This window comes from Marmota monax, unplaced genomic scaffold, assembly GCF_021218885.2.
Source record: "Marmota monax isolate L192 unplaced genomic scaffold, Marmota_monax_Labrador192_F-V1.1 WCK01_AAM20220418_F8-fsc00186, whole genome shotgun sequence".
NCBI classification, from domain to species: Eukaryota; Metazoa; Chordata; class Mammalia; order Rodentia; family Sciuridae; genus Marmota; species Marmota monax.
The window spans coordinates 986639-998803 of record NW_026694725.1 but is presented as its reverse complement, the minus strand read 5'-3'; the positions used below and the strand labels follow the sequence as shown (position 1 = coordinate 998803).

The following is a 12165-nucleotide window of genomic DNA, read 5'->3' as shown; positions in this document are numbered from 1 at the left end:
TAAAAAAAAATAAAAGATCCAGCTGAGCCAAAGACCTGAATCCTGGGGGCAGAAAGTCAAAGGTTCATGGCCTGTTGACCCTGTGATGCATTCACCATAAGGTCTGATGACGGTCACGTGTGTGCTGCAGTAGCCAGTCTTGGGGTGCACCTCCATTCATAGGTCTCAGGTGAGAAGGTTGTTTTATCCAGTGGTCCCATGGGCTTGATAAGATCATGGGCCTGGTTTTTCTGATATGGGTGGATATGCCCATGCATCTATGTGCTTTGAATTTAATTTGGGAAGCTCACAGGTAGTCATTTGTATTCAGCACAATTTATCTGTTTGTGCCTGTGTGGTTGTGTTATGCAAACAGTGGTTGTTCAGTTGTACAAACAGGTATAGAGTCATTCTACTTTGGCACTTGTACTCAAAATGGAACAACTCATAACAAACTACCACTTTACAAAATGGAGTAACTCAGGGTTTGGCACAGCACAATAGGAGTCTGAGAACTATTATTTTAATCACAGTGGAGTCACTCTGGAGCAGGACACAGCCTGCTCTCCACATCAGGCTTCTTTTTTTTTTTTTTTAAAGATATTTATTTATTTATTTATTTTAGTTCTCGGCAGACACAACATCTTTGTATGTGGTGCTGAGTAGCAATACCATGCCCAGGGCCGACACTGACACTAGGAACACACAGGGTAAATGTGAGTGACCTCATAAATGAGGGTGTTTATCTGTCTACAACTCTCTTATCTAGGCTGAAGGAATCTCACTTTGTAGTAATGCTATGCCGATTCTCATTTATTTATGGGCTGATAATCCAGTGAGTGGATTATCTAGAGTGGTGGTTAACCAAGTTTCTCTTTCCCTGCCCCCTCCTCCCACTTCCATGCCCCTTCCCTTCCTCCCCTTAACTTCTGCCTTTTCCCTCCCTCCCCCACCCCTGGCTATTGTGCTCTCCTCCCCCCCCCCCCACAGGCAAGCCAGGGAAATAAGAGAAGGTGTAATGTGAACCCATCTGTGCTGCTTCTGATGGCTGCTGTGGGAAATGGCTCTGTGAGACAGAGAACACTGAAGTCCACAGCAAACATCAAAACCTCATTGGAAGTAGCAGTTTCTGCCATCCCTGTGGAAAACTAATAGCACTTGGTGATGTGTCACCATGCCACCACTTCTGCTTTCTCTGTGCCTTTGAAGTAGAAGTCCTTTAAGTATGTCGCCTCTTTACCTGTAGATATCATTGCAGGGTAAAGTGAGCAATATCCCTCTGCCCCATATTTCCAGTGTCAGATGAGACTTGACTGAGAATCTAGCTCTGCTTCAAACTCTTTTTTCCGGCCCCTCCCCCCCCCCTTCTGTTTTTTGCAGTGCTAGGAGGGAGGGAGCCCAGAACTTTGCCTACCCATAGTAGACAAGTGGTCTACCACTGAGCTACACCCCCATCCCCCAGCTCTGCCCCTCTCTAGTGGTGTGGTCTCAGGCATGTCATCTCTTAGGGGGGGGCCTCTCTTTCTTCCTAGAACTTACAGTGAATTAAACAAAAGGATGAGTTCTTTTACCGCCATGATGTAACTCACTGGTCTATGGTCAGGTCTGTGCAGTATGTCACAAGTATGGCAGAACTCCTGATATTTTGGAAACATAAAGAAAAACAGAATCAATGTTGCCTTTGCTTTTTTGGACTCCTAGATGGTTCTTTCGAGTATGAGAACTGGGGGAGTTTCAGCACACACATGGAAGTGAATGGCAAAGAAAATGATTTTTCATTGCCTTTTTGACAAGAACAAAGTTGTTTCAAACCACTGGGCCTGGGGACCTCCAGGGTCCCTTCCAGTGCCGGCATTCTAGGTCAAACATATCAGCTGGATAATGCACCTCAAAGCCAACAGGCCCAGGGTGACGTGAGCTGCCTAAAGTCACTCCGATGACTCATTAGTAGAACTGAGACTAGAGCTCCTTTCCAGACCATTCCAGGAGACAATTGCATCAGGACCCATAGGAACTTTGGATTCAGTGGAGGAATAGAGTGAGGTTTCTTCCTTCCTTCCCAACTGACTAGACCTCCCCAATTCCAGAAGGGCTCTTGTCTTGGGCTTAGAGCAAAAATGAGAGCAGTGAAACCAAAGCTGCCTGCTCCCTCTGGTGTGCCTGACATGGTGATCCCTGGCCCAGCTCTCAGCTGTCAGCTTCCTTCCCCGTGATCCCCAGGACCACCCATGCAGACAGGAAGTGCGTTGAGCCCACTCTGAGCAGTTGTAATGGTAGGGCAGGTCATCAGTGGAGGGAGGCAGCAGGGAGAGATGTATTATGTTCACATTTTTCTAAATTGAGCTGGAGGTAGGGCCCAGTCTGGGCAGCCTGGGGGAGGGGCTGTGAGGAGAAGGGGAAGCCAGGACTGGGCTTGGTGGGGGGGCAGGGAGCTACCTCCGGGCAGGAGTGGCTGTGGGGATGGGCTGGCTCCAGACAAAGAGAAACCTGAGAGTGAGGGATTAAGCTGGGAGACCTGTGAGGGGAGCAGCCGAGCCCTAGCTTTCGAGGGAATCTCTAATATCAAACCCTTTTCCTGAAGAGCTTACTAAGAAGGACTTCAAGGGTAGCCTCCCATCCCCCATCTCTGAGGGGAGCAAGAATGCTGGCCAGGAGCAGGCTGTGGCATTAATCATCATTGTCCCTGACCCCACTGTGGGGCTTCAAAGCTCCATCATTGCAGGCCCCTCACAGCCCAGCTAGGGGGTCTCCCTCAGGGCCCCAGGAGAAAGGATTCTTCTCTTACTTTAAGAGCTGCAAGCAGTGTGCAGTGGTTAGATTTTTCCTACAAGGCAGAATTCGGTAGAAAAAAGTAGGCTTGAGTGTAATCCTATAAGAGGAGTTTCGTGACAAATGAATTTCTTGATAAAGTTTTATCACCTTTCTATCCAGATAAATACATGATACCATTGTCGGTTTTTCACACCTGAAGACTGATGGCCTGTCTTCCTGAGAGTCACTAAATCCTGAGGGAAGCTTCAGGAGGGCAAATTTTATGTCTCAGCATTCACCTCCACCCCTCCCACACACACAGTCTGGTATACTGTACATATTCCTTAAATGTTTGCTGAGCAAGTGTAAAGAACAAATGATTCCATAGTGAGGATCCTGAGGAGGAAATGACAAGCACAGACATCACTTTTCATCAAAGTTCTCCAGACCCCTTGCCGTGTTGCTTTCACTGGGACAGTCTACCCCACCCCTCAAGCTGCAAAGACTCCTTGTTTTGAACTGCTTGTGGGAATGCTGTCCCCCTAAGAGCAGATTTCCTAAGATTTCTCCTAAGAGCAGCATGATCAATTAATGAGCTTGTAAAATTATCTAGAAAGTTTAGGCAAAATAATCCCATGGATTAGTCCACAACTACTGCTTTATAATATGTACCCCAAAGTCTCAGTGACTTACAACTGAGAAAGAGAATAAAGAACAATAAAAAGGGCTGGCTCATTGAGTACCCTACCCTAGAAATGACTAGGTGAAAAGTGGCCACGTATCAAAGAAAGAGTGGGGAAAGGATTGACACTTCCCATGGAGAGATGACTTAGGTGACACTCAAGATGCCTTTCAACTCTACTCGTCTTTGGTGAGGACTATGCTGGGTAATTTCCAGATTTACATCCAGGCTGGATGTCAGTGTATTCCAGAATATCTGCAAAGCCAATAGCACCAAAGCCCAAATCTTTTGTCACATGTAACTCCAAGTGTGTGTGCTATGAGCCAGGGGCTCAAAGAACCAGGAAATTCCTTTCCCTGAACCATCCTGTTTATATGAACTGAGTCATTCCACTAGATAATTAGCCACCTGCCACCTTCTCCAAATGGCATTTAAACACAGTTCAGGCAGCATCCAGGGTCTTGTTCCAACATTTCTGGGAAGTAGGGTGAGTCCCAGGTCATTTGTCTCCTTTAGCTTCTGAGCCAAGCATTGATTGGCATTATCTGTACTGGGGGCTCCGCCTCCCACGCACGCTTAAGAGAAAAAGCAAGGCTACCTCTGGATAGGGCGCCCCTCAGTGAACTCCAGAAGGCTCCTGATATGCAGAATATGCCTTGTCAGTGTTGGAGAAGTGAGTGAGTGAGTGAGTGAGTGAGTGAAGGGAGGAATGAATGAAAGGCACTCTTTTAATTTAATTTGGAGAACTGTGCTGCCTTCCCATTTCTCCTCTAACAATGAGGAAGTTCAGGGTGAACTTTGTCCCTCCATCATCACTGCATTATGGATCCCCAGAGTCTGCTTATTTGTTTTGCCCTCTTTTACATCTGAGGACTTCTTTTTCCTTCTTGTAAAATTCCATAAACCCAATTGCATTTTCATTGTGTTGACTTTTCCACAACATTTTGGGAAGAGGTAGAGGATAAGGAATAAAGTAAACAAATGTCCTCAGTAATGATTTGTGGCTTGGATGCTTCTTTCCAATCATGACTATGTTCCTTGCCCCTCCCTCCCTCACTGCATGACCACAGTCCACGTGGGTGGGTGGGAAGAAGGACAAATGTCTCAGTGGCCTACACATGCTCATCTTGCAGGTGGATAAAGTAAACAGGGGTGACAAAGCCCATCCATTCATTTGTTCATTTAATAAACCTTCACTGGAAATCCACCAGGTTGTTCTCAAAAAGGTGAATCAGTAGCTCTTACCAACTCAGTTCTCCCTCATCTTGTTGTAAGGCTCGGGTAAAAAGTAGTGATCAAGTCTCCTTTAAGAACAGAGGAAATGAAGAAAAACTAGAGCCAAATGCGCCTTGCTGATTTGTCCTTGTGTTCACACTGGTTTTCAAGCAGTCCTCTTTCAGTGCTTAAGCTGTTGCTTCAAGCCTGTCCCTTCCTGTTGTGACTTCTCAGGGTTTCTGAATGGAGCCCGATCCATTGTATAAACCCCAGGTGACTCCATACAGATTGAAAGGGAATTCCACTTATTGTCCTTATTTCCTAAGTAGTCTGTGAATTTGGACTAGTGGAGCAGGAAAGATCTTAGCTACCAACCATATAGTGAACATTCACATACCTCTTTTACTTGCTCTTCAAGTCCAAAGATCATGAATTCTGCAAAGCCTCCACAATATGCTGGTGAGAGCAAGTTATTCCTGTCAGTGCTCCATAACATCCTGTTGATGCCACCATTATTGTTCTAACTCAATGACACTGTCAAGGTTTGCTTACATTTTCTCTTCCCCACTGAATCCTCTGAGTTCTTGGAAAGATAACGTAGTAATCTATTTGTCTTGGTCTGTTTTGTGTTGCTGTAACAGAATACCTGAGACTGGAAAATTTATAAACAATAAAAGTTTATTTGGCTTATGGTTCTAGAGGCTGGGAAGTCCTAGAGCAATGGCTCTGGTTTGTGGTGAAGGCTTTCATGCTGCATCACCCATTTGTGGAAGGCAGAATTGCAAGAGGATGCTCCAGTGGCTTTTATTACAAGCCCCTCTCACAGCAAGTCTCCTCCTGAATCCATTCACTGAGGACTGAGTCCTCTTGACCTAGTCACTTCACTAGTCCTGCCTCTTAGCACCGTTGCACAGGAGATTCAGTTCTATCACATGAGCTTTGGGGTACCCCTTCAAGCCACAGCATTGATAATCTTTGTTTCCTAGCAGTGGACATGGAGTCAGTATGTAGAATGTGCTCCGTTAATGCTTGTTGAATGAATGAATGAGTGAGTGAGTGAATAGTAGTATTGAGGACTCATATTTCCTGTTTTCCCAGGACACAGAGGCCTAGGCAGAGACTATAGCTCATGCCTTTTCCTCTCTCTTTCTACTGACATGGTCCATCAACACTTAGGATTCTTTTTGTATGGCAGAGACTCCCAGTGCAGAGCACAGTTGGCATCCCTTGCCTTTAGGAGAAGGAGGTCACTGGGTAGAGCCTTGAAATACGAGCTGATGAAACAGATAGTGATGACCTGCCCTGGCTGTGCTTTCCACCAGTGTTTCTATTAATGGACGGTTTCTGGCAGAATCTTTTCAAAAACTGCCTCCTGAGCGAGACAAACTCACACCAATGTGTCCCTCAGTTGTTCCCTTGCCTTGCTCATTAGTGGCTCACAAAAGGGAGCATTTTTAGGTCTGAGTTTTCATTCCCTCTAAGCAGAATGTGTTGCTTTTACTAAACTATAGAAAGTTAGAAGAATAAAAGAGAGCCGTTATGGTTTTCAGTGGAATTGGAATGTTTTTACTCCAGCTTTCTTTAAAGCATCTGTACAGATTACAACAACGAGAATTACTGTGCGGAGGTGTGAAGACTTTATGTGTCTGTCTTCACATCCTGGTTAAATACAATGCTTTCAATTCACATATTTTACGTTTTCAACCTGTGTGTGTGTGTGTGTGTGTGTGTGTGTTTCACACCTGGCAAAAATAAGTTCCTATTTATGGGACAGATGTCCTTTAAACATCTGCTTCTGTGGTAATAGGCATAGCAGAAGATGATGAGGACTCAGAAAAAGGTCAAACACGGCCCCTGGTGTCATTGGGCTGATCATCCGGAGAGCAGGTCACAGAAACAGAGAGGCATTTGCAATGCATTATGGGAAGGAAGAGATGAGCCCTGAGTCGTGTGTGTGTGTGTGTGTGTGTGTGTGTGAGAGAGAGAGAGAGAGAGAGAGAGAGAGAGAGAATGAATTGAATGAAGAGTAGATATTTTCATTGAAGAATTTTAAGTAAATGAGGAAAAATCAGAGCTTTGTCCCATCAACATCTTTCACCAGCCCTGTCCTTCTCTACTCTTTTCCTTCTCTAAGGAGACTGTCCTGGAATGTCCTTGCTGTCCATTTAGTTTAATCCACTCCTCCTCGTTATTTTAACCTAAGACCAGGTAATCACTCAGGATTTTAATTGCCTCGAGCATCAGGCGGTGTAGGACTGGTGGTTATTTTAGAAGGTTCTTGGCTGCTGGAGTGTGAGAAGAGAAAACCAAAGGAGTTTATGCCCAGAAATATTTTCAGCTTTTGTGCTTCCAATTTAACATTTCTGCAGCACTTTACAACAGGCTTTGTGCAGATTTAGTTGAAAATCAACTAAATCAACTTATGGATTCTTCCCTAATTGTCTTGGCCAGGTTTAATCTGTTATTGGTCAAGGCAGCCTGGCTTCTATTATGCAGCACACGGAGGATTTCCGGTGTTGCTCTTATCCTAATGGAGACTTGCTGTTTTTAGAAACAAACCTTAGAGTTGATGAAGGCTGGTATCACTGTGTCCTGTGAAATGAACCCAGAAGGATTCCCATCTGATACAGTATTTCAGACCTTTGACTGAAAAGATCAAGTCTTGGATTTGGCATTCACATGCTGGAAGATTATGGTTTTATATATATTTTTTCTCCTGAAGATTAAAACAAAGCTTGTTGTTTGTTTCTGCCTCTTTGGATTGAATCCTGGAAATGCTCAGGGTACCCCGTCTGAGCAGGCAGCCTGCAGCAGTAGTGCATCTGCAGAGAAGAGCTTTTCTTGGCCCAGGATACCCCAGGGTCCCAGAAGAAGAGGGAACAGGAGTATTCTCTCACTGCAGGTCCAGCATTGCTGGCCTTTGCTCCTGAGGTTGTCCAGGGCTGACCACATAGACTTACGTGACATAGGGAAGAACATGAGATGTTTAGTTATGGGAATAGAATAAATGAAAGGAACTATTAGAGAGTTCTGAGAGAGCTCTGGAAGATGATTGTGTTTAGAGAGGAAGAACAACAGAGAGCTTGTGTCTGGAGAGTTTGGGAAGGTAAAAAGCAATGGGCATCCTTATAGGACAGCAGTTTGTCACTGCCTCTGGAGTTCATAGGAGAGAAGCGATAATGAAAAGTACCATTTTCCCCAAATCCTGGAAGGATGTTGGATTTCTCTTCTTTTTTTTTTCTTGTATTTTCTTTCTTTTTTTCTTTAATTTGGGGTTGAACCCAGGAGCACTTGACCAATGAGCTACATCCCCACCCCTTTTTGTTTATTTATTTTGAAGAAGGGTCTCACTGACTTGCTTATTAGGGTCTTGTGAAACTGCAAGTCTGGCCTCAAACTTGTTATACTTCTGCTTCAGCCTCACAAGTTGTTGGGATTATAGGTGACACTACTGAGCTTGGCTGCAGCCCTTTTAAAATTTTAATTTTGAGACAAGGTCTCACTAAGTTGCCCAGACTGGCCTTGGACTTGCAGTCCTTCTGTCTCAGCCTTCCAACTAACTGGAATTACAGGTGCGTGCCACCCCACAACACCTAGCAGAACATTAGATTGCTGAGTGCTATTTGCCTGAGTGTGGTGAGGGCATACTGTATACATTGCAGTCACTCAGAAGTAAACTACCCTTTCCATTCCCACCAGTCTCCTTGCCAAACTCTTACTAAGACTTTGAAGAGTTTACATAGTTCTGCTGGAGGAAATAATTTGTGATAAGATTATTTGCCTTCTTAAACTGAGTTCATTAGAATCAAGGAGACCAACTTTGAGCTCCATAAGTAAAGATACATCCATTTATGTACTAAAATACAGGTTTAGAAAACCAGTCCAACATCTGTTCTGCTTTCCTAATTCCACCCCCTTCACCTCCTCTGCCCTTATCCCTAGCCCTCACTCCAAAGTGAATCGCTCAGCACAACCTCATTTAAAAGGTACAATTGAACCTACATTTTTGAACTGGATCTGGGAGCTCGTTCCATTCCTATTTGCCAACCAGCTAGCCAAGTACTTATCCCAAAGGCCCAAACTTGATAAATCTGAGCCTTCTAGTGTAAGTGTCTTGCCACTGAATGATTCCTGCTGGCTTCCTAGAGCCTGCTGAGAATCCACTGGGCCCCAGGGACAATGGCAGAGGACAGTGTTGTATTAGCAAGAATGCTGACTCACATCTGTGAGCCTAGAAAATGGCCACATCAAAAGAAATTAGTCTGTTTCCTGTGTATATTCTCTCTCTTTATTTTCTTTGCAATACAGAGCCCTTACGCATGCTAGCCAAGTGCTCTACCACTGAACTACATACCTCCCCAGCCCTTTTAAATTGTTATTTTATATTTTGAGACAGTGTCTCACTATTCATCCAGGCTGGCCTCAAATTTGTGATCCTCCTGCTTTGGCCTCCCAAGTAGCAAGGGTTAGAGGCATGCGCCACCATGCCTGGTTCCCACGTGTATTTTTTCTTGAAATTTCTGTTGCAGTTGGCTTATTCTTTTGCATGTATATGGACACACACACACACACACACACATACATTTTTTTGTATATATATATATATATATATATATATATATATATATATGTCTTGGTTTTTCATTCTTTATTTGAATATCCTAGAATCTTAAAGCTTGTCTGGGAGGACAAGTATCACAGCATCAAAACAAATCAGACCAGTAGGGAGTTTAAATTAGTCCCTTCAATTTACCAATGAAAATGCCAATACCACCAAAACAGAAGGGTCTGACCAAAGGCCTATGGCTCATTAGAAAACATCTGGGTCCAGAATTCAGGTCTCCTGACTTTCATTCTATGCTTAAAACCTTACATCTGTTTAGCATATATGTGTACACAGTATACATTGCTGCCATATGTACATGTTGATATTTATTCCCATAAGAATAAAATTAGACATAATACATAATATTTATTGAACAATTATTAGGTCTCAGACATTGTTCTAAACACTTTACATATTTAATATTATTTATCCTTATGAGAAATCTCTTAGGTGGTTATTTTTACTTTATTATCTTCAATTTACAATTGCTATAATAAGGCATAGAAAGTTTAATAACTTGCCCTCAGTATGTAGAAAAGTTCAGTTAAACTTTGACTTTCCTGAGACTCAGGGCTGTTTTCTTCAGCAAATATGTACTCAGCCCTGGAATAGACAGAGCCCTTGCCTTACCACAGAGGAAAAAATAGACATGTGAGTTTGTCAGGTACAGCACTCAGTGGTGGCTGCAGCAGAGGCCTGAACACAGGACAGAGAGTGTTCAGAGGAGGGAGTAATGGGCTTCACCAGGCAGGTGGCATTGGAGCGGTCTTGGGGATGCATAGGAGTCTGCCAAGTAGAGAATGGGTGCTGGGTACACAAGAACAGAAGGGCCTGTGCATCAGGGAAAATTCTAGAGTGAGAAGTTCAGAGGATTCGAAGCAGGAGGAGGATCACTATGGGAGAGATTTCAGAGATAAGGCTAAAGCAGCAGGTTGGGAGCAGACCCTAAGTGCTGTATGCCAAGATAAGGAATATGGGTTATATTCAGTAAATAGAGAAGACCCAGGGAAATTTTTTTATGAGTAACTTAGGTGAGAGAGCACAAGGGTTGCAGGCTGGGAGCTGGGGAAGACTGACAGCAAGGAAAACAAGAAGTTCCAGGCAGGGCCTAGACACCTGCTGGCCATCAGACTCTCTTAGGCTACCACTTGACAGCGCTGCTCACATTGCTGCTATGGCTTGGAATGCTCTCTGCAAGTCAGTCTTCCTGCATACCACAAGAAGATGGTGTCCTTAGAGATGGTGCTTAGATACCATGCATGGACAGTTTCCTTAGTCCCCACCCTGAGCAGACTAGAACTTGGCTCCCTAGGTTCTCCTCTGTCCTCTGGTACATTTTTCTTTCTTGTAACACATTTTTTTAAAGAAGTACAAAAATATCCTGTTGCACATATTTGTGTATATTTCTCTCTCCCCCTCTAAACCCAGCTCCTCAAAGGCAGAACCAGACCTTTGCCTTCTTAAATAGTTGGCACAGTGCCTGGCATTTAGCGAGCTCCCAATAAATGTGTGATGAATGAACAAAACTTACTAAACAAAGGCAGGGACTATAGGTATGGAAAAAGAGCCCACATTTGGGAGGTGTTGTTTTAAGTTATCTCAAGAATTGGCAAGCTACGGTCCGAAGGCCAGATCCAGCCTGCTTTATTTTCTGCTTTTGTAAATAAAGTTTTATTGGAACACAGCCAAGTCCATGCATTTGCATGTTGTCTATGGTAGCTTTTACTCTACCGTGGCCGAGGAAAATCATTGTGACAAGAGCATACGGCCCCAAATCCCCAAATATTAACTCTCTGGCTCTTTGCTGAGTAAGTTTGCCCACCCGAGAGAGGTGAGTAGGCTTCGTGCCTGGAGGTGAAGGGTGGCAGATAGGAGAGTCAGGACTTTTCCTTGGCAATACCAGAGCTTTGCTCAAGTGACAGTAGTGAGCCTTGGGGTGCAGGTATTGAGAAGAAAGTACTGTTTAAGTGTGGTACAGGAGAAAAGGGGAGGCCCTGGTAAGAGAGCACACGGGCCGTAGTGCAGGGGTTCTGCTTCTCACTGGTGAAGCTGGTCATGATGTTCTCTCTCCTAGTCATCCAGTTTGGTTTCGTCACCCTCTTTGTGGCCTCCTTTCCCTTGGCACCTGTGTTTGCCCTCCTCAACAATGTCATTGAAGTGCGACTGGATGCAAAGAAGTTTGTTACGGAGCTGAGACGGCCAGACGCTGTGAGAACCAAAGACATTGGTATGTGTCTGGCAAAGGGGCCACCGCAGGTCCAGCTCCCCCTGCCTGTGGCTGCAGCCTCCACCCTCACGTGTCAGGAATAAGAAGGTTGGGCAAAGCCCTTGCCTCTTCGCCCTTCCAGGTTCTCATCTATACATCCTTGGATGCAGGGAGGTCTTTGCAGACCCTATTATCCACCCCAGCGATCCCCCAAACTTCCAGACAGTGGGACACCTAAGCCTTCCCAGACAAACCCACTCCTTGGGGGCCCTGCAAACCTCCCCTGGTGGCTTGCCTGTAAAACGTCACCCTAAGCTGCAGCCTTGTCATCTCTGGGCCAAGGGTGGGAGTGAGACAGACACCCTTCTTTCTGTCTTTTAGGAATTTGGTTTGACATTCTCTCCGGAATTGGCAAGTTCTCTGTTATCATCAATGTAAGTGCATTTAATGAGGACCCCTGGCTCTGTGGGAGGCTCTTTCAAATGAGCTGAGGTCTTCAAAGCAGGAAACCAGCCTGTGTTTCCTCCCAGCCTTTTCCATTTGCAACTTTATTTCATAGACAGTCTCCTGGTTAATGGTAACTTTTAACTTTTAGTTAACCAGAAGACTGTCACCAGAGCTGAGCCATTTCTTTTTTAATTTCACTAAGAGAAAGGTGATTACCCATTAGAATATATACCTTGGCCTTAAGAGTCAAAATCAGATCTTTTCTCAGAGCCAAGAATA

General features: G+C 44.6%; 1 protein-coding gene across 1 annotated transcript in view; it reads left to right on the top strand.

Moving 5' to 3' along the window:
• Ano2 (anoctamin 2) overlaps positions 1 to 12165 on the top strand; it is a 331888-nt gene that overhangs the window by 305036 nt on the left and 14687 nt on the right. Inside the window, exons 21-22 of the mRNA XM_046424146.1 lie at positions 11308 to 11460; positions 11821 to 11873. Of these exons, the coding sequence (XP_046280102.1) occupies positions 11308 to 11460; positions 11821 to 11873 (206 nt within the window). The remainder of the gene's footprint in view (positions 1 to 11307; positions 11461 to 11820; positions 11874 to 12165) is intronic.